The sequence below is a fragment of the Oncorhynchus keta genome, chromosome 10 (assembly GCF_023373465.1).
Source record: "Oncorhynchus keta strain PuntledgeMale-10-30-2019 chromosome 10, Oket_V2, whole genome shotgun sequence".
Taxonomy (NCBI): domain Eukaryota; kingdom Metazoa; phylum Chordata; class Actinopteri; order Salmoniformes; family Salmonidae; genus Oncorhynchus; species Oncorhynchus keta.
In genome coordinates, this window is record NC_068430.1 from 52597372 (window position 1) to 52624249 (window position 26878).

Consider the following 26878-nt stretch of genomic DNA (forward strand, 5'->3'; position numbering starts at 1 on the left):
ATGGCATCATGAACTTTACCCAGTAAAAAAGCTTGCATCATAAATAACTACTCATTATTATTTGTAGATCAGTCACATCAACTTACCCATGATACATCACAGTTTTGATTCTCTCAAACAGGACCATTATCTGCTCATTTCGCCGAGTCTACCTTTAACCTACAGGTAGCGGGAGGCCAATTTTTATTTCCTTCATATCCTTATTGTAGCTCTATCAATTTATTCGCTTCTAATGTTTGAAATTCACCTATTCTAGCCTTTTCTACCATTTATATTGTAAAATAATGTTATTATTGCGCCACGTAGTATATTTTCCTCCTCTTGCTTCGCAGGGATGCGCAACAAAGATTTTGACCAATCAGCGCTCCAGAAGGTGGGGTTTACCTACCGCAGAAAGTTGAAGAGCAACATCTCTACTGGAGTACGGTTGCAGATCAACATCACTGTTGCAGCACTGTTGCCTCGGTTTAACAGAGCAGGGCGACACTTTTGAACCCATTGTCAAAGGCTACACTTTCCAACGAGCAGGTGTCTGTCTACAAGTCGGCTATACATCTTCCACATCAAGATGATGGCGTGCACAAAGATGATCACTATGTGCCTTCAGTCGGCGAAAAATAAGCACCTTCGCTCTCAGCAGGAACAACCGCAGCCACTGCATAGCCCTGTTAATGGACTTCCAATTTTCAAAGATGTAAGTAGTCACATATTCTCTCTTGAAAGCTCTGCATACTGCTGTCAGAAACAATCACGCTTTTGAAATTCTTTATTTGCCTATGGTTGATGTATGTTAATTTTGGGGGTGGGTATAATTTTGTGGAACGTTCCAACGGGAATCTGTTCCAATAACTTCGTAAATAACAAGGATTTTGCCCGCTCCCTCCCTACCTGGTATCTTATTCTCCCGCTATACAACTTTGTATGCGTTGTTTGTTTACAACCTTGTTATTTACGAAGTTTTTGGAACAGATTACTGTTGGAACGTAACACAAATTATACCCACCCTTGAAAGCATGCAGAAAAACTATTATGCATAGTTGAACTATGTGTTAAAAACCAGTGAACCTCTATGTATTTATAATCAATCATTATGGAGATTAAGTTACTTGTTTTGTAAGCATCTTGTTTTAAAAATGCATGATAAATACATCTTGCCATATTGTGGCTAAAGACCCCATTATCGACCTACTGTAACCAACACAAACATTCAATTGAGGAGGTTAAGTGCCCATATCTCCACCACACCTTGCTGCACTCATTCACTCCTGATATGATATTTGACAACCATGAATTGAACTCAACCGCTGTGTGTGTGTGTGTTTAACAAGAATAGTAAACAAACCAAAAATTTGACCAACTGGGGACATTTTGTTAGGGTTAGGAGCTAGGGTTAAGGTTAGGTTTTTGGGTTAGGGTTAGTGATGCACCGATATTACATTTTTGGCTGATACCGATATCTGATATTTTCCTTGTAAAAAAAATAAAACAATACCGATAACCGATATTTAAAATGCGACCTTTTTACACATTCTAGTACAGTTAAATAGTTAACACACACACATGGACACAGCGGTCTAAGGCACTGCATCTCTGTGCAAGAAGCATCACTACAGTCCCTAGTTCGAATCCAGGCTGTATCACATCCGGCCGTGATTGGGAGTCCCATAAGGCGGCGCACAATTGGCCCAGCGTCGTCTGGGTTTGGTCGGGGTAGGCCGTCATTGTAGATAAGAATTAATTCTTAACTGACTTGTCTAGTTAAATAAAGCTTACACACACAAACACACCACACTGACCAAAAATGTATTTTGTTGGCTTTACTTATGTCCTCCTTTCCAGTAAACACAAGTCCTTTCCACATTTCTTTCACTTGCTGTGCTGTTTCGTTGTTCAGTCGTTCAGTCGTTACATTCTCAACCAGGATTTCTATGGAACGCCGTTTGGGTCTTTGCCTGTCAAAAAAGACACTATTTAAAACTATTCGACGTGTCAAATAACACTGACATTTCAAATAGCACTATTTGACGTGTCAAATAAGTTTGTTGACCAATCAGGACCTGAATATGACTGCACGTCACACAAAACATTTAACGCAATCATACATTTTTTAGAGTAGTTATTACACATTGATTACACTACCACTCGTATTTCATATATCACAACGATTCATCGATACGTATGCTATGGTGCTAGTGAAGTTGTCTTGTGCACCTACAGTGCTGGTCATTTAAAAAAATACTAGCCAGATTAATCTAGCTGGCTGCATATAATGTTAGCTTTGGGCAACTGTAACGGCTCTCTTCTATCTCCTCCTCTGACGAAGAGGTAGAACAAGGATCGGACCAAAATGCAGCGTGATGATGATTCATTATATTTTAATGAAGGAAAACCTATACATACAGAAACTACAAAAGTAAATTAAATGAAATAACGAAAACCGAAACAGCCCTATCTGGTGCAAACACAGACAGTAACAATCACCCACCAAACACTCACAGAATATGGCTGCCTAAATATGGCTCCCAATCAGAGACAACGATAATCACCTGACTCTGATTGAGAACCGCCTCAGGCAGCCATAGACTACGTAGACACCCCACAAAACCCCAAGACAAAAAACACACCACAATAACCCATGTCACACCCTGGCCTGACCAAATAAATAAAGAAAACACAAAATACTAAGACCAAGGTGTGACAGCAACAGGGTTAAGTAGCTGGCAAGCTATTTATTTTCATGAACTAAAGTTCAACTTCAATAGGTGAACAACAAGTGGCAACCTAGCTAATAGTTACTCACAAGGATTCCTAAGTCATTGCTAAGAATAATCAAAATGACTGCAGTTTCTACTGGTCATTGTTTTCAGGCTGGTTGTATTGGTGCTAGCTCGGTACCAAGCTAAAGCTAGCAACCCCAGAAGTTGCGGTCAAACAAATGATTCTTTATTACCTACGCGGTATTGTAAACACATCGTTTGTGGCCGGTGTTTGCTTGTTTGCTGACTTTTTTTGTACAGCTTTGACAGTGCTACTGTATCTTTTTTGACACGCAAAGACCCAAATGGCGTTCCATAGTATGTATTTACCTACCTCATCCCCGTACTGTTTTTATTTATTTACTTTTCTGCTCTTTTGCACACCAGTATATCTTCCTGCACATGACCTGATCTGATCATTTATCACTCCAGTGTTAATCTGTTAAATTGTAATTATTCGCCTATCTCTTCATGCCTTTTGCACACAATGTATATAGACTATTTTTTTCTTCTTTTTTTCTACTGTGTTATTGACTTGTTTATTGTTTACTCCATGTGTAACTCTGTGTTGTCTGTTCACACTGCTATGCTTTATCTTGGCCAGGTCGCAGTTGTAAATGAGAACTTGTTCTCAACTAGCCTACCTGGTTAAATAAAGGTGAAATAAATAAATAAAATGTTGTGAAGCTAATAAGTGACATTATTACTGTGTAACTCGGGTAGGGCGACATCGGAAAAATAAGGCACTTTGTAGTGTTAACCGGTGCTCGACCAGTCAGCGAATCCAACATCACCCACGACAGAGAACGGTTGATTGTCAAGGGCAATGACATTCCATTGTCTTGCCTTTTTTGTTACTCTTTGAAATGACTGCTTGACTTGTTGACTGCTTGATCCCAAAAGCAGACATTGTGGACGAGGTTAGGAATGCTGTGTTGCACGTGTAGCGCAACATTTTACGTGGCGTCATTACGTCATGTCCCTTCGTTATATAGTTATGCACGTCGGCTTTAACATCGGTTTTACACATCGGCATTAAACTAGACATCGGCCGTTACCGATGTTGGCATTATTAGCTAATATCGGCCAATTCCAATATGTTCACCGATATATCGTGCATCCCTAGTTAGGGTAAGAGTACAGGTTAGGGAAAATGTGATTTTGAATGGCACTGAATTGTGTTCCTCCACAAAGTTAGCTGTACAAGACTGTGTGTGCGTTTGTTGGGCGGTATCACTAGGGTTGGGCAGTATCCAGATTTTCATACCTTCATACCGTTCCTGTACCATACTGGGGTATTTGATATTACTGACAGTGCACACAAGGGGCGCTATTGCTCTCCAAACCTAAAAAAGTATTTGAAAAATGTTTTGTTTTTTTGGACACAACATTTTTAGGCACCAAGGATCTTGATCCTGGATGGGATTGATTGTCTCTGCTGTAACAAAGAAGCTTGATCTCGGAAGCTAGCCACTTAGCTAGTAAGTTAGCAAACCAAATGTATAGCTGGAGCCCTTAGTTAGAGATCATTTATTTGGCACATCTTAGTTATAAGGAGCAGCAATGTTTCTGCAAAGCTTGACACAAGTCGAGATCTGAAGCAATAATGGAAAAGCTCCTTAGATAGACTGCTGTTTACATTGGCTTTTACAGTAACCTTGAATACTAGCACACTAAAGTGACATAGTGGCTTCTATTGTGTAGTTTTTACAGCATCCCTTGTTAGTTGGTTTATGTGTTCCTTGATCATCACAGTGAGTTTGGATCTGTTCATTTGTGGATGTCTTATTCATATAACACTCCGAATGTCACGGTCGTCCTCCTCTTCATCTGAAGAGGAGAGGCGAGAAGGATCGGAGGACCAAAATGCGGCGTGGTATGTGTTCATGATGAATATTTAATAAAAGAAAGCCCTGAACACTGAATACAAACTATACAGAAACAATAAACAAATAACGACCGTGAAGCTATAAATGAGACCTGTGCTGACACAAGCAACTAACATAGACAATCACCCACAAACAAACAGTGAAACCCAGGCTACCTAAGTATGATTCTCAATCAGAGACAACTAATGACACCTGCCTCTGATTGAGAACCATACTAGGCCGAAACATACAAATCCCCAAATCATAGAAAAACAAACATAGACTGCCCACCCCAACTCACGCCCTGACCATACTAAATAAATACAAAAATAAAGGTCAGAACGTGACACAGAAGCTCCGTTGAGGTTTTTACTGCCTAGTTTTAATTGGATTCCTTGTTTCTTTGTTTGTTTCATCACAGTGAGTTGGGATCATATGTTATTTATGTGAAGTGTGAAGCTGTGCGTAATATTTGTAATCGGGAACACAAATAATAATGGTCTTAAGCTGCAATTTGAACACAGCCTCGCATCTCAACTGCTTGAATTAGGCAGAAGGAGAAGGCAGACGCTTGGTTTGATGGCTTCTTTGTTGACCGTGTGTAAAATATTTGTGCTTGAATGTGCGTGTGCGTGCATAACTGTGCGATCGTGCGTGCGTTTCCGTACACTGAATAACAGGAAGTTGGGACGAGGGAGATCATCCTCAGGCAGTCACTTGGGCACCAGTCTCCTTCCCCTCATAGAGAACAGTGTCAGTAGGACTCGAGACGCTCTGGGATGCAAGGCTGACCTTTATCTGCACGTTGTAAATGATGCATTATCCTCTCAAAACACTTTAGCAAAATATGGGGCCATGCAACTGAGCCTTTCTCACTGCCATCTAGAAGCAAATGCCAAGTAAATAACGTTTAGACAGATAAGAGAATGTGTTGGTCCAATTAGAGATTTCTTTTAATACATTTACTTTAATTTTCAAGGAAGACAGGAAAGCTAAGATGTTACATTCAATGTGATTTTTTTGTTGTTGTTCATTGAAGTGTAAAATAGATGTTTTCAAATCTGTCATTAAAAACAAGCAAAATTAATCATGGGAATATACAGTTGAATTCGGAAGTTTACGTACACCTTACCAATTACATTTAAACTCCGTTTTTCACAATTCCTGACATTTAATCATAGGAAGAATTCCCTGTCTTAGGTCAGTTAGGATCCCCACTCTATTTTAAAAATGTGAAATGTCAGAATAATTGTAGAGAAGGATTTATTTCAGCTTGTATTTCTTTCATCACATTCCCAGTGGGTCAGAAGTTGACATACACTCAATTAGTAATTGGTAGCATTGCCTTTTAATTGTTGAACTTGGGTCAAAAGTTTTGGGTAGCCTTCCACAAGCTTCCCACAATAAGTTGGGTGAATTGTGGCCCATTCCTCCTGACAGAGCCTGTGTAACTGAGTCAGGTGTGTAGGCCTCCTTGCTCGCACATGCTTTTTCAGTTCTGCCCACACATTTTCTATAGGATTGAGGTCAGGCTTTGTGATAGCCACTCCAATACCTTGACTTTGTTGCCCTAAAGCCATTTTGCCACAACGTTGGAAGTATACTTGCGGTCATTGTCCATTTGGGAGACCCATTTGCGACCAAGCTGTAATTTCCTGACTGATGTATTGAGATGTTGCTTCAATATATCCACAGAATTTTCCATCCTCGTGATGATATTTTGTGAAGTGCACAAATCCCTCCTGCAGCAAAGCACCCCCACAACATGATGCTGCCACCGCCGTGCTTCACGGTTGGGATGGTTTTCTTCAGCTTGCAAGCATCCCCCTTTTTTCTCCAAACATAACGATGGTCATGATGGCCAAACAGTTCTATTTTGTTTCATCAGACCAGAGGACATTTCTCCAAAAAGTATGATCTTTGTCCCCATGTGCATTTGCAAATCGTAGTCTGGCTTTTTTTATGGCGGTTTTGGAGCAGTGGCTTCTTCCTTGCTAAGCAGCCTTTCAGGTTGTGTCGATATGGGACTCGTTTTACCGTGGATATAGATACTTTTTTACCTGTTTCCTCCAGCATCTTCACAAGGTCCTTTGCTGTTGTTCTGGGATTGATTTGCACTTTTCGCACCAAAGTACGTTAATCTCTAGGAGACAGAACATGTCTCCTTCCTGAGCGGTATGACGGCTGCATGGTCCCATGGTGTTTATACTTGCGTACTATTGTTTGTACAGATGAACGTGGTACCTTCAGGCGTTTGGAAATTGCTCCCAAGGATGAACTAGACTTGTGGAGGTCTACAATTTTTTTTCTTTTTAGGTCTTTGCTGATTTCTTTTGATTTTCCCATGATGTCAAGCAAAGAGGCACTGGGGTTTGAAGGTAGGCCTTGAAATACATCCACAAGTACACCTCCAATTGACTCAAATGATGTCAATTAGCCTATCAGAAGCTTCTAAAGCCATGACATAATTTCCTGGAATTTTCCAAGCTGTTTGAAGGCGCGGTCAACTTAGTATATGTAAACTTCTGATCCACTGGAATTATGATCATGTGAAATAATCTGTCTGTGAACAATTGTTCAAAAATTACTTGTGTCATGCACAAAGTAAATGTCCAGACCGACTTGCCAAAACTACAGTTTGTTAACAAGAAATCTTTGGAGTGGTTGAAAAACGAGTTTTAATGACTTCATCCTAAGTTTGTAAACTTTCGACTTCAACTGTATTTCTATAATTTACAGTAAACACAATGGCATAACTTTGCACTTATCAGCTTGTCTAGCACAGACAAATGCATCCGAAATAGAAAAACAATTGTGATAGATATTTTTATTTATTTATTTATTTTACCTTTATTTAACCAGGTAGGCAAGTTGAGAACAAGTTCTCATTTACAATTGCGACCTGGCCAAGATAAAGCAAAGCAGTTCGACAGATACAACGACACAGAGTTACACATGGAGTAAAACAAACATACAGTATAAACAAGTCTATATACAATGTGAGCAAATTAGGTGAGAAGGGAGGTAAAGGCAAAAAGGCCATGGTGGCAAAGTAAATACAATATAGCAAGTAAAACACATATGTGGTCACACTGTCACAACTGACTGGTCTGGGCCTATGAGCAAATAAACATTGACAATAGGGGTCATAGGCTAGTTGAAGACCCTGAGGTTGTTGACTTCTGCAAGATGATAGTCGGAGGCAGCTTATTAATACGCCGTAGGTTGAGCTAGGGATGGATCCTGATGTCAAAGGTCATTACTCTTCACTTATCCCAAGTGATGGAGACATCAGATTGAGTAATTGCTTGTCACATGTAAGTGTTGGTTTATGCTCTTTGGATTGAGTTAGATTTGATTTGTTTTACAAGGGATCCTATGACTATGAATAAATGTGTGGATAAGTGGATGTACGCATTTCCCTGCATGCTTGTTTCCTTGTCACAATATATATTTCAATTAATAGCCTACCCTAATATATAAATAATAATAATATATGCCATTTAGCTGACGCTTTTATCCAAAGCGACTTACAGTCATGTGTGCATACATTCTACGTATGGGTGGTCCCGGGAATCGAACCCACTACCCTGGCGTTACAAGCGCCATGCTCTACCAACTGAGCCACAGAAGGACCACATGTCCCTCAAATGCTCCATTAACACAAAAGGATATCACAGTCTCTGGGAACTGTCTTTTATGATGAATTACCTCAATTTGAAATAGCCTTGCAAGAAACCCTATTTTGACGCTTTGTTAAAATCAATACCTAAATGTTTTCCCTTTTCTTTCAGATTTTCTGCCGCGCTGACAAAAACGGTGAGTAAAACAACAGTTTGTGTTGTGAATGTGTTGTTTTTTACAGTTATCTTGTTCCATTTCTAAAGGATCATCTTCACACGGTGCCATTTAGGGGGGAAATGTGCTGTTGTTATTATGGTTCATTCAATCGTGGCTTTCGTGGCATTTAAAATACATAAACATTTTAAAAAGTAAAACACAGGCCTGTTCCGAATGGACCCAAGGACAGTCAGACCCATTTCTGAAAAAGCCTGTGGAAAACAGACCCGTGCCCGTTTGGATCCGAGAGACTCTTTCAGATCCGAGGGTAGAGAGAGAGAGAAAGAAACCTCCGACCTGGTGCAGCCAGTGCCATCAATAAACAAGGGATATTGGCCAAACTGTCTGTGGTTTTGATCGTGTTCTTTAAAACAAAGATATTTTAACCTCCCCAATAACACATTTGATTAATTTATCCATAAACCAAGGTATATTCTCAAAAGAATCGAAGTAAAGTTTTTTTTAATGATCAATAATTATAGACCTATAAGTATTCTAAGTATTCTGTCAATCATTTCTAAGGCTGCAGAGAAGGTAGTTGCTGAGCAATTGATGGATCATTTGGACACGAGTGGTTTCTCATTGCACCCTATGCAATTTGGTTTCAGAGCTAATCATTCTAATGCGTTAGCAAACTGTTATTCTTTGGGGAATATTCAACTGAAACTTGACAAAGAGGGAGTGGTAGGAGCTGTGTTCTTAGTAGGGATACACAATATATCGTTGAGCATATCGGAAACATACGATATTAGCTAAAAATGCTAACATTGGCATCGGCCCGATGTCTAGTTTAACACCGATGTGCAAAATCGATGTCAAAGCTGACGTGGATACCTATATAACGTAAGTAGATAATGATGCCACGAAATACAGCGCTACACAGAACAGAAGCAGAAAAATACTCAGCAAACAAATTCAAGTTGAGCAGTCATTTGAAAGAGTAAGAACATTTCAGCGAGACAACTCAAAGGCAAAATCCATTAACGCCAAGGTAATGGAATTCATTGCCCTTGACAATCAACTGTCCTCTGTCGTGGATGATGTTGGCTTTCGCCGACTGGTCGAGCCCCGGTACACACTATTTTTCACATGTTGCCCTACCAGAGTTACACAGTATTGTTGAAACGTACATCTATGAGCTACTTGTTTTGGGCGTCACTGCTATTAGCTTCACGACTGACATTTGGACCAGCGATGTCAGCCCCTTGAGCATGCTGAGTCGGGGTCGACGAGGATTTCGTACTGAGGAAAGCCATATTGCACGCTCAAGAATGCTCTGGTTCTCATACCGCTGCTGCCATCTCAATGGCATTTGAGAACATGTTTGAATATTGGAAACATGAACACACTCTAAGCGCCATTCGAACAACTGACTCGAGAAATAAGCTAATCAACTGCGTCTGCAGCAGACGTGATACCTTCTGTTGTGGCATTGAAATGCCTGCTTGACAAAACTGTCGACACATTCCGTGGGGTTAAAACTTACAAAAGTACTCAGTGGCATTCTCTCTGAGCCTCTTTACTGTGTCGCCACCATGCTCGATACTTGGTACTAGGACCTCTACTTCGATGCAGACAAGAAACAGGGTTTACGTGAAATGGTACATACTGTACACAGCTGGACAAGATGGAAATGGACACAGTGAAAGTGGGCACCGAGGAAGAGAGACCACGGACAGACAGAGCTGAAACTTCACTGCTTGACATGTATGATGAAATCCTGGTTGAGAATGAAACGACTGAACAAATGAACGAAAGAGCACAGCAAGTAAATGAAATAAATAGGTTTTGATTGTGTTTTACTGGCAATGGGGACATACATAAATGCCAACAAAATAACCTGTGAGTGTGTGTGTAACCTGAACTAGGCAAGTCAGTTAAGAACAAATTCTTATTTACAATGACGGCCAAACCCGGACGATGCTGGGCCAATTTTGCTCCGCCCTCAGGGACTGAAGTAACGCCTCTTGCACTGAGATGTAGTGCCTTAGACCGCTGCATCCATGTTTGCGTGTGTATGTGTGTTAAGTATTTAACTGTACTAGAATGCTTAAAAGGCAGCAAAAAAAAATAATGAAATATCGGCATAGTTTTTTTTGTCAAGACTAATATTGAATATCTATATTGGCCAAAATGTAATATTGGTGCATCCCTAGTTCTTAGATATCCTTCAACCTGCACTTATGGACTGACCTCCTCAATTTAAACCACAGGTTTTCAATGTGTTTCAAGTCCCGAGACTAGTGCTGAGCGATAGGTGCTTTAAGAGGCTGGTTCAGTTCTGGTTATATTTAAAAAATACACTTTTTTTTCCCCGGTTTCATAATTTTTGGGGGACATTATGTGGGTTGAATGCTGTAACAACACTGAATAAAACAATTAATAAAGGTCCCATGATGGTAGTGACTCCCCATTACTCTCGCCTCTTCACTGTTGACATTGAGACTGGTGTTTTGCGGGTACTCTTTAATGAAGCTGCCAGTTGAGGACGTGTAAGGTGTCTGTTTCTCCAACTAGACGCTAATGTAATTGTCCTCTTGCTCAGTTGTGCACCAGGGCCTCCCACTCTTTCTAATCGGGTTAGAGCCAGTCAAAATGGACATTTCGTTGTGACCCCAAACATTTGAACAGTAGTGTATAATTTATTTTGTTGCTGTGTTTTGCTATGGGTTTTCATGAGTTATAGGTCCAATAGCATAGTTTCAAATGATTGTACATAATAATGTATTGACTTCTGGGTGGAAACGTATCTGTATGTCCTGACTAAAGGTCGACCAATTCATCAGAATAGCCGATTAATTAGGGCCGATTTCAAGTTATCATAACAATTGGAAATCGGTATTTTTGGACACCAATTTGGCCGATTTAAAAAATAAAAATAAAAAAATAAAAAAAATAAAAAAATATATATTTATTTTAATTTCTTTTTTAATTTTTTTTTTTTTTAAATGTATACACCTTTATTTAACTAGGCAAGTCAGTAATGAACACATTCTTATTTTCAATGACGGCCTAGGAACGGTGGGTTAACTGCCTTGTTCAGGGGCAGAACGACTGATTTTTACCTTGTCAGCTCGGGGATTCAATTTTGCAACCTTACTGTTAACTAGTCCAACGCTCTAACCACCTGCCTCTCATTGCACTCCATGAGGAGCCTGCCTGTTACGCGAATGCAGTAAGAAGCCAAGGTAAGTTGCTAACTGGCATTAAACTTATCTTATAAAAATCAATCAATCAATCATAATCACTAGTTAACTACACATGGTTGATGATATTACTAGTTTATCTGGCGTGTCCTGCGTTGCATATAATCGATGCGGTGCGCATTTGTGAAAAAGGTACCTAAACATCAATGCCTTTCTTAAAATCATATATATATATATCATTTATATTTTTAAACCTTACCAATGTAACAGGAATATTTAGACTTCTGGATGCAACCCGTTAGATAAAATACGGAACGGTTCCGTATTTCACTGAAAGAAAAAATGTTTTGTTTTTCGAGATAGTTTTCGGATTCGACCATATTAATGACCTAAGGCTCCTATTTCTGTGTGTTATAATTAAGTCTATGATTTGATAGAGCAGTCTGAGCGATGGTAGGCACCAGCAGGCTCGTTCATTCAAACAGGTCTCCCTCATCTCCCAAGATTAGGCTGGTGTATGATGTGAAATGGCTCGCTAGTTAGCGGGGTGCGCGCTAATAGCGTTTCAAAAGTCACTCGCTCTGAGACTTGGAGTAGTTGTTCCCCTTGCTCTGCATGGGTAACGCTGCTTCGAGGGTGGCTGTTGTCGATGTGTTCCTGGTTCGAGCCCAGGTAGAAGCGAGGAGAGGGACGGAAGCTATACTGTTACACTGGCAATACTAAAGTGCCTATAAGAACATCCATTAGTCAAAGGTATATGAAATACAAATGGTATAGAAAGAAAGTTAGCAGGTCTGTTAGGAAATGCCTTTGTCACATCACCTGGATAAGGGCATTTCTGTGCTGCACTGATAGGACAGGTTGATTGCATTATAGTAATGGTCTTATGTGTTATTATTTAGCATGCACGCACAGGTTGTATTGTTAAGGGGATATCATTCCCCTTCCATCTATTCTGTATACCAATGGAGACAGGGTGGCAGGCACAACCTTCAGGGCCACATCGCCAAATGATACAATGGGGGAAAACAACATTTCAAATTATCGATGTGATCAGGTGGGAAACATATTGGATCAGGATATATGTCAGCTTCCTTTAAAACGAGGCCTGGTATATTTTTCAGGCTGTCTTACCATTAGAACGTTTCACCATCTTCTGCCAGGTCACTTCTTCTCCACCTTTGGAAGACACCAACTCACGTCTGATGCCATTCCATCACAGGTCACACATGCATTTGAAGAAACACAAAATATGCATATTTTTTTAAACGATCTCCACAAGTTTAGAGATGGTTGCTAAAAAAAATAAACCATTACATTAAACGTCTTAATAGCATGTTTCTGTCTGAACTAACCTGTCAATTATGATGTTGTTGAGGAATAGTATGAGGTTGAGGAGGGCATTTCAAGCACTTGGGTTTGTGGGGACAGCTTGGGGCTCAGTGCCTTCCTTGGCTATCTACCTAGAGAGCTTATTAAACAGATAAGAGTCAAGGCAACATAACATAAGAACCAATGCAATAACAACCAATGCAAAGCAATACAAAACAACTAGACCTAGACGGCTAACTGGCTTCTAAGCTACACTACATGACCAAAAGAATGTGGACACCTGCTCGTCGAACATCTCATTCCAAAATAATTGCCATTTAATATGGAGTTGGTCCTCACTTTACTGCTATACTGCTATAACAACTTCCACTCTTCTGGGAAGGCTTTCCACTAGATATTGGAGCATTGCTGTGGGGACTTGCTTCCATTCAGTCACAAGAGCATTTGTGAAGTCTGACACTGATGTTGGGCATTCCAATTCATCCCAAAGGTGTTTGATGGAGTTGAGGTCAGGGCTCTGTGCAGGACAGTCAAGTTCTTCCACACCGATCTCAACAAACCATTTCTGTATGGACTTCTCTTTGTGGACTGGGGCATTGTCATGCTGAAACATGAAAGGGCCTTCCCCAAACTGTTGCCACAAAGTTGGAAGCACAGAACCATCTAGAATGTCATTGTATGCTAAGATTTCCCTTAGCCGGAACTAAGGGGACTAAACCGAACCATGAAAGTAAGCCCAAACCATTATTCCTCCTCCACCAAACTTTACAGTTGGCACTATTGTCATGAGAATTTTTATCCCAATGTTTTGAACTCAACTATCACTTAAGCCTTGAATAATTCCCAGGGGTTGTAAATGCCCCTCCTCCTCTATAACACTGTCAATGCTGCTTACAAGAATTTTCCAACAAATGCATTGCTTCAATATGTTTCATGATCTACTGCAAGCCTAACGGTTTCTCCCCTCCCTGGGTGGGGAGACCTCCTTCCCTGTTATCAGTTTCACAGTGGTCACAAGTTGTCTGTAACAGTACCTCTTTTCCTATGCACAAACATTCATGAATTCTAGTCTTATGATTCAAACCTAATTTCACTCCATTATACAGTGACAGGGTGGAATACTGTTAGTTATTGCCTTATCATTAATTTGACCTTATACATAATTGAGTCATTATCTTACCATTACCGTAAACATATAAATCATATGAATTTCTATAACAACTATGCATCCCGGCAGGTAGCATTCTCCTGGCATCTGCCAAACCCAGATATGTCTGTCGGACTGCCAGTTGGTGAAGTGTAATTCACCACTCCAGAGAATGCACTTCCACTACACCAGAGTCCAATGGCGGTGAGCTTTACACCACTCCAGCCGATGCTTTGCATCCCGTCTGCTCGGCCATGGAAACCCAATTCATAAAGCTCCCAACAAACAGTTCTTGTGCTGACGTTGCTTCCAGAGGCAGTTTGGAAGGCTGTAGTGAGTGTTGCAACCGAGGACAGACACATTTTACACACTTCAGCACTCGGCAGTACGGTTCTCTGAGCTTGTGTGGCCTGCCACTGTTTACATCCTTGTTTGTGAGCATTTCTCCTTTTCCGAGATAGTCAATCCCCCGGACAGGTGTGGCATATCAAGAATCTGAGTAAACATCAATACACAGTTGCACCTTGTGCTGGGGACAATAAAATACAATAATTGTCTATTTTTGTCACACAACACAATGCCACAGATGTATCATGTTTTGAGGGAGCGTGCAATTGCTATGCTGACAGCAGGAATGTCCAACAGAGCTGTTGCCAGATAATTGAATGTTCATTTCTCCAGCCGGCCTCACAACCGCAGACCACGTGTGCCCAGGACTACCACATCAAGCTTCTTCACCTGCGGGACGGTCTGAGACGAGTCACAACTGAAGAATTTCTGTAGAAACCATCTAAGGGAAGCTCATCTGCGTGCTCGTCATCCTTACCAGGGTCCTGACCTGACTGCAGTTCGTCGTCGTAACCGACTTCAGTGGGTAAATGCTCAGTTTGGATAGCAACTAGAACTGATCTTTTTGGTGAATGTCCGGTATTAGTGCTGGCACTAAAACCGCACTCAATGAACTGTATAGAACCACAAGCAAACAGGAAAATGCTCATCCAGAGGTGGCGCCCCTACTGGCCGAGGACTTTAATGCAGGGAAACATAAATCCGTTATACTATGCTATACTCCACACACAGAGACACGTACAAAGCTCTGGCATCAGTCACTGGCTTCATCAATAAGTGCACTGATGACGTCGTCCCCACAGTGACTGTACGTACATACCCCAACCAGAAGCCATGAATTACAGGCAACATCCGCACTGAGCTAAAGGGTAGAGCCTCCACTTTCAAAGAGCAGGACTCTAAACCGGAAGCTTATTAGAAATCCCGCTATGGCCTCCTGAGGAACCATCAAACAGGCAAAGCCTCAAAACAAGACTAAGGTCGAATCGTACTACACCGGCTCCGATGCTCATTGGATGTGGCAGGGCTTGCAGACTACTACAGACTACAAAGGGAAGCACAGCCAAAAGCTGCTCAGTGACACAAGCCTACCAGACGAGCCAAATTAGAGGCAAGTAACACTAAAACATGCATGAGAACATCAGCTGTTCCGGACAACTGTGTGATCACGCTCTCCGCAGCCGGTGTGAGTAAGAACTTTAAACAGGTCAACATTCACAAGGCCACAGGGCCAGACGGATTACCAGGACGTGTACTCCGAGCATGCCATGACCAACTGGCAAGTTCACTGACATTTTCAACCTCTCCCTGTCTGAGCTTGTAATACCAACATGTTTCAAGCAGACCACCATAGTCCCTGTTCCCAAGAACACTAAGATAACCTGCCTAAAGTACTACCGACCCATAGCACTCACGTCTGTAGACATGAAGTGCTTTGAAAGGCTGGTCATGGCTCACATCAACACCATTATCCCAGAAACCCTAGACTCACTCCAATGTGCATACTGCCCCAACAGATCCACAGATGATGCAATCTCTATTGCACTTCACACTGCCCTTTCACACCTGTACAAAAGGAACACCTATGTGAGAATGCTATTCATTGACTACAGCTCAGCGTTCAACACCATAGTGCCCTCATAGCTCATCACTAAGCTAAGGACCCTTGGACTAAACACCTCCCTCTGCAACTCGATCCTGGACTTCCTGACGGGCTACCCCCCAGGTGGTAAGGGTAGGTAACAACACATCCGCCACGCTGATTCTCAACACATGGGCCCCTGAGGGGTGGGTGCTCAGTCCCCTGCTGATGACACAACAGTAGTAGGCCTGATCACCAACAACGATGAGACAGCCTATAGGGAGGAGGTCATGTTCCAAGCACACCAAGCCAGTCGTGAAGAGGGCAAGACTAAACCTATTCCCCCTCAGGAGACTGGGTCCTCAGATTCTCAAGGTTCTACAGCTGCACCATCGAGAGCATCCTGACAGGTTGCATCACTGCCTGGTATGGCAACTGCTCTGCCTCCTACTGCAAGGCACAACAGAGGGTAGTGCGAACGGACCAGTACATCATTGGGGCCAAATTTCCTGCCATCCAGGACCTCTATACCAGGCATTGTCAGAGGAAGGCCCTAAAAATGGTCAACGACTCCAGCCACCCTAGTATAGACTGTTCTCTCTGCTACCACATGGCAAGCAGTACCAGAGCGCCACGTCTAGGTCCAAGAGGCTTCTAAACAGCTTCTACCCCTCTACCTACATGTACATTTTACTTCAATTACCTTGACCAACAGGTGCCCCTGCACACTGACTCTTTACTGGTACCCCCTGTATATAGCCTAGCTATTGTTATTTTACTTCTTGCTCTTTATTTGTTACTTTTATTTTTTATTTTTTGTATTTTTCTTAACTGCATTGTTGGTTAAGGGCTTGTAAGTAAGCATTTCACTGTTGTATTTGGAGCATGTGACATAACATTGGATTTGATGTGGTTTAAGTATTGTTGTGAGCATAGAACATCACATTCAGCTGTTTTTATGATTTAACAAAAAAAATTTGGGGAAAACATTTTGAATTAAAAAAAATGAATTAGGCAAAACATAACTGATTTTAATGTGCCACACCAATGTTTTTAAAGGGCACTACCAAAAAACGTTTTTGTGTTTAGCCTAATTTGCCTAATTTTTCCCCAAAAAACTGTTTTGTTTATGAAGGCGTCTAATTTCCCCCCCAAACAATCTGGTGTAGAGCAGGGTTTCCCAAAATCTGTTTCTACGCATCTTTTCTGAAGTGTACTGAGACTTGTGTTTTGTTGTATGTTGCCCCTGTTCAATTAAATGTAATAATAAATACAAGTATAGCTGCAAGCAGCAATGAACGGGGTTTGCAGGATGATAGAGAGGACACAAGATCCGCTGGATAACAAAACAACTAATCAGTTCCTACATGACAATCTTCCTTTAGGTACAATCAGTAAAAGCTTTACCAACCTCCTGAGTAGCGCAGTGGTCTAAGGCACTGCATCACCATGCTTGAGGCGTCACTACAGACCAGGGTTCAATCCCAGGCTGTGCCGCAGCCGTACGTGACTGGGAGACCCATGAGGCAGCACCCAATTGGCCCAGTTTTTTTTCTGGATTTAGGGGAGGGTTTGACCAGCCAGGATGTCCTTGTCCTATCGTGCTCTAGCGACTCCTTGTGACGGGCCGGCCGCACGCTGACACGGTCACCAGTTGTACACCAACACATTGGTGCGGCTTGCATCTGGGTTAAGTGAGCAGTGTGTCAAGAAGCAGTGCTGCTTGGCAGGATAGTGTTTCTGAGGCCGTATGACTCTCAACCTTCACATCTCCTGTGTCCGTACGGGAGTTGCAGTGATGTAACTACCAATTTGAATATCACAAGATTGGGGAGAAAAAGGTGTAAAATATTATAATATTACCATGCTTTTCTCAATATCACAACAATGATGCAAGTTAAGTTTAGTCTAGTGCTGTAACTCTTTTAAATTCATTAGAAACTAATTATATATAACATCTGGAGTCAATCTGATATATGGTTGATGAAAATAAGATTTTTAAAGCATTTTTAGCATTAGCATATGTGCTAACGTGCATCTATAGTTACAGTGCAGCCATATTTGAATGCATCACCTATTTTAGACTGATGTAATGATGTAAAACGACGGATGTAAACTGACTGATGTCAGTTTGATGTAAAACGAATGGCATTTAAGTCCGTCTGCACAACCGATTGGCAAAAGTACTGCAAATTGAGAAAATTATGTGACTAAACTGAATAAAAAGAAGAAACCACACTATGAAACAAAGAAATTATATGAAGAATGACAGTAAAAAGCTCTGGAGCACCTTAAAATTAAATGTTGGTCTAAAAGGCAAACTCAGCACCATCATTCATTGAATCAGCACACTGACATTGGCAGTTATTTTAATCACAGTAAGAACGGACCGATGCTGATGCCTTTTGGGCGTCTTTTGGTCCGGACAAAATCAGAATCACTCATAGACGTCTATGTTTGGTTCAGATTTGGACCGGCCTTGATTTCATCGTCCCCGGACATCGTTTTTAAAAAATATATATATTTTTATTTTTTGTCCGGTTTTTGATTAGGCCCAAACATCGACGTCTATAAATGACGTCTTTTCAACTTTCAATCAGAACCCAAAATTTGCCTGATTTCAACATCCAAAAAATGCATAGTTTCAACCTTCATTCAGAACTGAAAAGAAACCTAATTTCAACATCCAGATGATACGTTTTTATTTCAATGTCTGGGAAAAATGCATTTTCATAGTCCTGGAAAATGCATATTTTCACCTTCAGAACGGAACACGGAACCCAAACCGACTGAACACGTGCGCATACATTTATTTTGTCCCCCTACACCAAACGCGATCACGACACCCAGGTTAAAATATCAAAACAAACTCTGAACCAATGATATTAATTTGTTGCTAGCTAATTTGTCCTGGGATATAAACATTGAGTTGTTATTTTACCTAAAATGCACAAGGTCCTCTACTCCGACAATTAATCCACACATAAAACAGCCAAATGAATCGTTTCTAGTCATCTCTCCTCCTTCCAAGCTTTTTCATCTTTGAACTTATATGGTGATTGCATCTAAACTTTCATAGTATTACCACGACGACCGGCAAAACAGTTTGTCTTTCAATCACCCACGTGGGTATAACCAATGAGGAGATGGCACGTAGGTACCTGCTTCTATAAACCAATGAGGAGTTGGGAGAGGCAGGACTTTCAGCGCGATCTGTGTCAGAAATAGAAAGGAGTTATATTTTAGCCATTGGCATCGCAGACACTCGTTGGCGCCTGCGAGCAGTGTGGGTGCAATAATTGAATAACATGGATTTCTACATTTATTTTGCGACGCACGCGACGTGTCCGGTCTGGTCAGGTCAGCATGTAACTTCAACGCCTGGAAAATACGTGTTTTAGACTTAATTTTGCTTACTGGGACGATCCATTTTTGCAGGGTTGGCATTTTTTGGTCTTGCCTAGAGCGTCAGAACGGCATGGACCGGCCTTGCCGGGAGTCATATCCCTCTTTCTTTAGGGGCATGTATTTTCAGCATACCAATGCATGGTCTTTTTTCCCTCCCATGTAAAGTATTTAAAGCACAACTGAAGGCAACAATCAACTTCTCTGATAGAAAACGGCCGATGTGGCATCGATATTAGACAAACATTCTAGTGTCAAAATTGACTGCAGTGTAAATATCATAATTTTGGTGATAAAGTCAATCTCATCCAAAGGTTCATCATAACTTACTTGAGCATTGGTTTTTGATTTCGACACTTGCCCAGTAACACGGGATACACAGCTGCAGTGATTGCACTCTATCCAATGCTGCCGCAGAACACACAGACTGTGAGACTGACCTGCCCAGCAGCACAGCGGATTGGACTTGGTTTACATAAGAGATCACGTTGCACATTTTTTACTTATTAAATACCGTAGCTAGATGTAAAATTGCACCACTAAAACTTCCCCTGCAAAGACTTCTAATTTAATTACAAAATTCTTGAGTTATCTTAGATGCACTTACTACTTTGAAGAACTGATACTGCCATTGTTCCTACGGTGACTCATGGGAGACACATCAGTAACTACCACATCAAACCACAACGCCAAGACTGAAATCTCGTTTTTCTTCATTAGCAACCAATCTGTGCTTTCAGTTGCTCTTTAATAATGCAATTATACTGCTTACAAATGTATGCTGGAATGCATATCAGTAGCATCATTTAAATATAATTAAACTTAGGAGTAACCATCATTTTAATTGAATAAAAGTTCCCCCCCATAAACTAGGATTGAACAACTTCCACTTGTCAATGTTTTGTTTTCTTTGTTGGAGGACTGGAAGCATATTGATATCCACTATCTTATCTAACTCGAATGTCAACACAATCCCCAGATAATTAATACCCGATTGTATACACTTGCAATCAAAAGGGGTTAACCATAGCGGACGGGAGTATTGTAGAGACTGGCATAGCCTCAGATCTATGCCAATTAGCCTTGTATCCGGAAATAACAGAACGTATCTCCACAGTTTTGAGCAGTGGTTGGATCAATGACATGGAGTTTTTAATCAGCAACACAATGTCATCAGCTTATAAGAACAATTTGTATTCCTCTCCCCTATATACTTGTTGAATCTCTGGGTTTCCCCTTATAGATATCGCCAGAGGTTCTATCGCTATCAAAAACAGCAAAGGAGAGAGAGGGTCCTCCAGTTTTGTAGATCTAGATAAATAAACAATTGCGAAATCATTCCATTAGTCTGTACAGCTGTCATAGGACCTGAAAAACAGGACATCAATTCATAAACCCAGAACCAAACCTAATCTACTGAGGACAAACTTGAAAAACCAGGGCAGGATCCAGATTTATTCAGCCACAAACGTCCGAAGCTATCACTTAAGTTCCCAAAGCCAACCTGGTCAGAGTGGATGATATCTGGAATAGTTTTCTCCAGTCTAGAGGCAAGATTCTTAAGATAATATCTTTCCATCCACATTACGAAGGTTGACAGGTCTATAACTTCCAGTGTGGTCAGGTCTTTATCCTTTTTGTTGATTTAAAGTTAAGGCCGGACATACACTACGCAATTTTGGTACTGATTTTAGATGTTCCAGACAAGTTTTTGTGATCGGGCACAAAATTCCCATGTTGTTGCCTACTTAGGGCGCGCAGCCGTCCCCAATGCTCATTTAATGTGAGCAAGTCAGAGATGCAATCTGAGGGTTACTGATCCCATCTTTGAGCAGTCCCAGACATCCCAGTATTTTCAAACAAAGACAAAAGATTTAAGTGTCTTTGAGCTAGGTATGGTAGTAGATGCCAGGCGCACCGGTTTGTGTCAAGAACTGCAACGCGGCTGGGTTTTTCCATGTGTATCAAGAATGGTCCACAACCCAAAGGACATCCAGCCAACTTGACACAACAGTGGGATGGATGCATTGGAGTCAACATCGGTCAGCATCACTGTGGAACACTTTCGACACCTTGTAGAGTCCATGCCCCGACCAATTTGAGTTTGATCTGATGGCAAAAGGTAGGGGTGCAACTCAATATTATGAATGTGTTCCTAATGTCTGGTATACTCAGTGTATTTCAATATATTGCTTAATATATTTTTGTATATTTGTCAGTACAGCAATATACTGATAAAGTATATATGGATGACATTTTTTCCGTTAGGACAATGTGGCACTATACAACGTGACCGGGAAGATTTGAATTTACCTGGACCCATATGCATTGGGTGGAAAGCACATTAGGGCATTCATCCACAGTTCTCAGAATGTCAGAATGACATAAATCACATTTAGTGCATCTTAACAGAACATGCAAATCGTAATGAAGCAACCAATTAAACCTAATTTTCAAACATTTGCCAAAATGCAATTTGTGGGAGAACACCATTCTAAACAGTGCACCTGATAGCGGTTCCATATGTGACAGAGTTAACAAATCTCTGTTAGAAACTTAGAAAGGAGTGGAATTTAAGGTGCAACAACTAGGATGGGTTTCTAATATGAGCAGGATTGTGCTTCTGGACAATGGAAAAAAAGTTCATATGAAAACCAATAGAACAGTAGAGAAATGGCATAGCGGTGGGTCCAATGGGGAAGTATAAATGGAAATGCATTTGCCAAAATTATGTAATTTCTCCTGTCTATACCAAAATGATTAAAATCATTAAAAAATACTTCGCCAGAGAGCATCACTTCACAGAAAAATTGACGACCATTGGCTTCTTTAAAAAAAAATAATAGCTGTGGATTGTTTCAAATCACAAGCTTATAATAATATAATAATATATGCCATTTAGCAGACGCTTTTATCCAAAGCGACTTACAGTCATGTGTGCATACATTCTACGTATGGGTGGTCCTATGCCTATTTGGCAAGCCTGCAATTTGGGGCAGAGCGCATGTCAATAGGCCTAGCTGATTATTGAGTCACAGATCCAGTCACTGGGGATTTGAACTGGCTCATGCTGTTATTCTCTTCTAATCAAGGTAAATTCCCATAAGTACTTTAATCCCACAGCAGGCTACTCAATCGCTCTTCCTTCTGTCTGACCCCTCCGTACTAATAGATGAAATAAGCCGAAAACATGGAAATAATGTGCTCTTCTAAGTCGTCCTGGTTTCTACGAGGACAACATTTCCACCTAGAGCTGTCAAAAAAGGTGAGCTCCCAGTAGTCACCATTGGGCTGCCAAAGAGCAAGGCATCAAATATAGTGGCTGGACGGCAAGACATGAGAGGTCTTCAATGAAAGAAGGGCACAGTCAGATGTTGAAGGCACACATCTATATCGGGATCTGTACAACATGAACTAGATCTAGTATCTACCCTTTCCTTCATCCTGTTTTTGAAACATGTGTTGACATTATTTTTGAAATAAGGACTATAGAAGAGTGCAGACGGCCTCCCATTGTTTCTAGATAAAGCATCAAAATATTGGACCAAGTTTACTGCATATCTACTTCTATTTCCTAAAAACTCTGATTTTGTGGAAGAATATTCCTTGGAGATTTCAGCTGTATAATAGGCTTTGCCTGATTTATCTTATCAATGAGCCACAATTCTGAACAAAGCCATTGATTGCATCATATAGGACCTAGTTAAACGAAGAACCCTTTCATTTTGTCAAAATTGGCCTTTTCCTATTCCCAGAACAAAGTTGTAAACATTGACTTGAATTCTGTTTGTCACGGCTTTTAAAAGGGTAATAGCCATTTGGTTGGGTTGTCGTTAGCTACAGTATTTTAAGTGAGAGGAGGTGGCGGCAACGGCCTTGCATCATCCTCCCACCCAGCACATTACAAATTCAGAACCGCCATGAGGTGTGCCACGGAGCCCGGCGAACAGATGGTCCTCAAATTTGCCCTTGAATTGAGCAGAATCATTCGTCTGGAACTTCTGGCATATTTAATTATAATCATTGTTACCTTGTTGTGCGCAATTTGGCCAGATTGGCCTGACTATTTGGGAAGTAGCTCTGAGTTCTTTTTGAGTGTTTTGATATGGTTTGCCCTTTCAAAGTGCCTTACTTTGTGTCCTAGACTAGAGCTGAGAACTCGAGCCAAAGGCTGCATCCCAATAGAGCTCTGCTATCCAACCTGAACCCGACGGGCCCCGACATCATACATCGGGTTAGAGCCGGGTAGGGCCTGTTTGGTTAGAGTGTTGGGCCAGTAACCGAAAGGTTGCTTGATCGAATCCCCAAGCTGACTAGGTAAAAATCTGTTGTTCTACCCCTGAACAATGCAGTTAACCCACTCTTCCTAAGCCATCATTGCAAATAAGAATTTGTTCATAACGGACTTGCCTAGTTAAATAAAGGTTAAATAAAAAATGAAACTCAACTAGAGTTTGGTTGGGGATGAACATTGTGAATCTGAGCCATTTGCTTGTGCTCTGCTACACAGTACAGTCATATCTGATATAATCACAACATGGTGTCAGAAGCGCTTCGACCTCATCAAATATAAGACAGGACTATTTTGCAGAAAATAATCATGTTCCTTGAGTTTCGTCAGAGTTTAGAGTGTCAAAGTAGCCCACAGCTTTCTCGTGTCTCATTGAGGAGAGCAGCCCAAGCCATTGTTATGCCTGCGCGCAGGGAGCGAGAGACAGACAGAGAAGAGCATCTAATGGTTTTTATTAACTAAGGAATTTATTTCTGATTTTGGGTTTCCGGCAGGTCTGGGTTTTAAATTTGGCAGAAGCAATCGGGCCTGAATGTCGCGTGTATGGTTATGGCTCAGGCTTAAAATGCATGCCCGTACAGGGCTCTCCATCCCAAATGACACCCTATTCCCTATATACTGTACACTGCACCAAATACCCTAGTTTCAGACTCCTAATTATCCTTGACACCTCTTAAGACTCTAGCCACTTCCATGCCAGTTTGAAGAACTTAGGTGTTTCATCTCCGAACACAGTTTCTTTTCACCGATAAGGGATAAGGGGAACCATGGGTGTTAACAACACTCAGTGGAGAATAGAGATCCTGACTGCCAATGTGTCCAGCCTGAGACATGACCGGTATTTAACATAATACAAAACTCCTCATCAAAATATGTCAGTTTGAGATAGAGATATCTGTTTTTTTGCATTTAAAAAAAAATGTCAGTAGCATCCAAACTCTACAGAAAGGGGAGATTCTAGTTCTAGTAAAAATTCCAAGTCATTTTATTTATTTATTTATCCGCTATTTTACCAGGTAAGTTGACAGAACATTTGCAGCAACGACCTGGGGAATAGTTACAGGGGAGAGGAGGGGAATGAATGAGCCAAGTCAGTTAGGATCACCACTTTATTTTAAGAATATGAAATGTCAGAATAATAGCAGAGTGAATGATCTATTTCAGCTTTTATTTCTTTCATCACATTCCTAGTGGGTCAGAAGTTGACATTGCCTTTAAATTGTTTAACGTGGGTCAAACTTTCGGTTAACCTTCCACAAGCTTCCCGCAATAAGTTGAGTGAATGTTGGCCCATTCCTGCTGACAGAGCTGCTGTAACTGAGTCAGGTTTGTAGGCCTCCTTGCTCGCACACGCTTTTTCACTTCTGCTCACACATTTTCTATAGGTATAAGGTCAGGGCTTTGTGATGGCCACTCCAATACCTTGACTTTGTTGTCCTTAAACCATTTTGCCACAACTTTGGAAGTATGCTTGGGGCCATTGTCCATTTGGAAGACCAATTTGCCACCAAGCTTTAACTTCCTGACTGATGTCTTGAGATGTTTAAGCCAATTTGTGTATCGCTGAATCATCATTTAGACTAGGGTTCGTGCAGATTTGAAGTCAACGACGTTCAGATTGAGACTGATATGATGTAATAATATTTAATGGATGACTAATACGATGACGAAATATTCTGATATTTTTGAGTTAATTCAGGAAAAGGTAACTCATTAAACAAACTTTTTCTGAGTTAATTGTCACGTAATTAATCACGTAATAATTAAACATAGTTAATTGATTTGATCAAATAACCGTCATGTGTTATTTCATAGATCAGAAGTCTTCACTATTATTCTACAATGTAGAAAATTGTTAAAATAAAGAAAAACCCTGGAGTGAGTACGTGTGTCCAAACTTTTGACTGGTACTGTTTATATTACGACATTGATTTTAGTTGATTTTAGTGTTGGCAAATTGGCTTAATCTCGTAGTGAGGAGCCTATAAAACGTAGCTAGCTTACATTTACATTTAAGTCATTTAGCAGACGCTCTTATCCAGAGCGACTTACAAATTGGTGCATTCACCTTATGACATCCAGTAGGATAGTCACTTTAAAATAGTGCATCTAAATCTTAAAGGGGGGGGGGGGAGAAGGATTACTTATCCTATCCTAGGTATTCCTTAAAAAGGTGGGGTTTCAGGTGTCTCCGGACAGCTTCATTAACATTTGTGAATTCGGAAATTTATTGGAATAAATGACCAAACTATAGAACTATAGGTACATGAATAGCTTTAGGCTGGTTGTTTTTAAACTCAACTTCAAGATTTCCACCAAGGACGTTGCCTCTCCGATTCATCACTCTCCCTCGCTTGGGCCAGGGACATTTAAGGTACATTCGGATGTGACGATTTAATACGTCATTCAAGGGCCGAGGGCTGTCTACTTTCAATTTGGACTGCAGCCTCTGTGATACAAGTTAGACGGAAGAGGAATCGAGATCTCACTGGCAAAGAAATTCTGGTTCATATACAAGTAGAACAGACCAAGCTGCTATATCGTGGGGCGGCAGGTAGCCTAGCAGTTAAGAGTGTTGTGCCAGTAACCGAAAGGTGAAAAATCTGTTGACGTGCCCTTGAGCAAGGCACTTAACCCTAATTGCTCCTGTAAGTTGCTCTGGATAAGAGCATTTGTGTCACGCCCACTCCCGTTCCCTCACTCCGGCGCTCGACGTCGCCGGTCTACGAACCACTGGTCCTAGCAACCCACATTACGCATACCTGGCAACCATCATCAAGCACACCTGCCTTCATCATTACCTTGATTACTTCCCCTTTATTTAGTCCTCAGTAGCCTTGGTCTTCATGCAGTATATGCTTTTTGTTCACTTTCAGTACGTGTCTCCTGTTTTGTTTATCTGCTTATTCTCTTTATTAAACTTACCTTCTGCACCTGCCTCCTGACTCCTAGTGTATACGGGGTGGCAGGGTAGCCTAGTGGTTAGAGTGTTGGACTAGTAACCGCAAGGTTGCAAGTTCAAATCCCCGAACTGACAAGGTCGTTCTGTAGTTCTGCCCCTGAACAGGCAGTTAACCCACTGTTCCTAGGCCGTCATTGAAAATAAGAATTTGTTCTTAACTGACTTGCCTGGTTAAATAAAGGTTAAAAAAAATATGTTAAT

The 26878-nt window shown here is 41.1% G+C and overlaps 1 protein-coding gene across 10 annotated transcripts in view; it reads left to right on the top strand.

The window, feature by feature from the left end:
• The first annotated feature begins 345 nt into the window (after window positions 1–345).
• The window catches only part of LOC118388945 (N-terminal EF-hand calcium-binding protein 1-like), a 62306-nt gene continuing 35773 nt past the window's right edge, over window positions 346–26878 (top strand). For all 10 annotated transcript variants that reach the window (XM_052527261.1, XM_052527262.1, XM_052527263.1 and 7 more), the window contains exons 1-2: window positions 346–694; window positions 8419–8443. In XM_052527261.1, the coding sequence (XP_052383221.1) occupies window positions 569–694; window positions 8419–8443 (151 nt within the window). In that variant the 5' untranslated portion in view covers window positions 346–568. The remainder of the gene's footprint in view (window positions 695–8418; window positions 8444–26878) is intronic.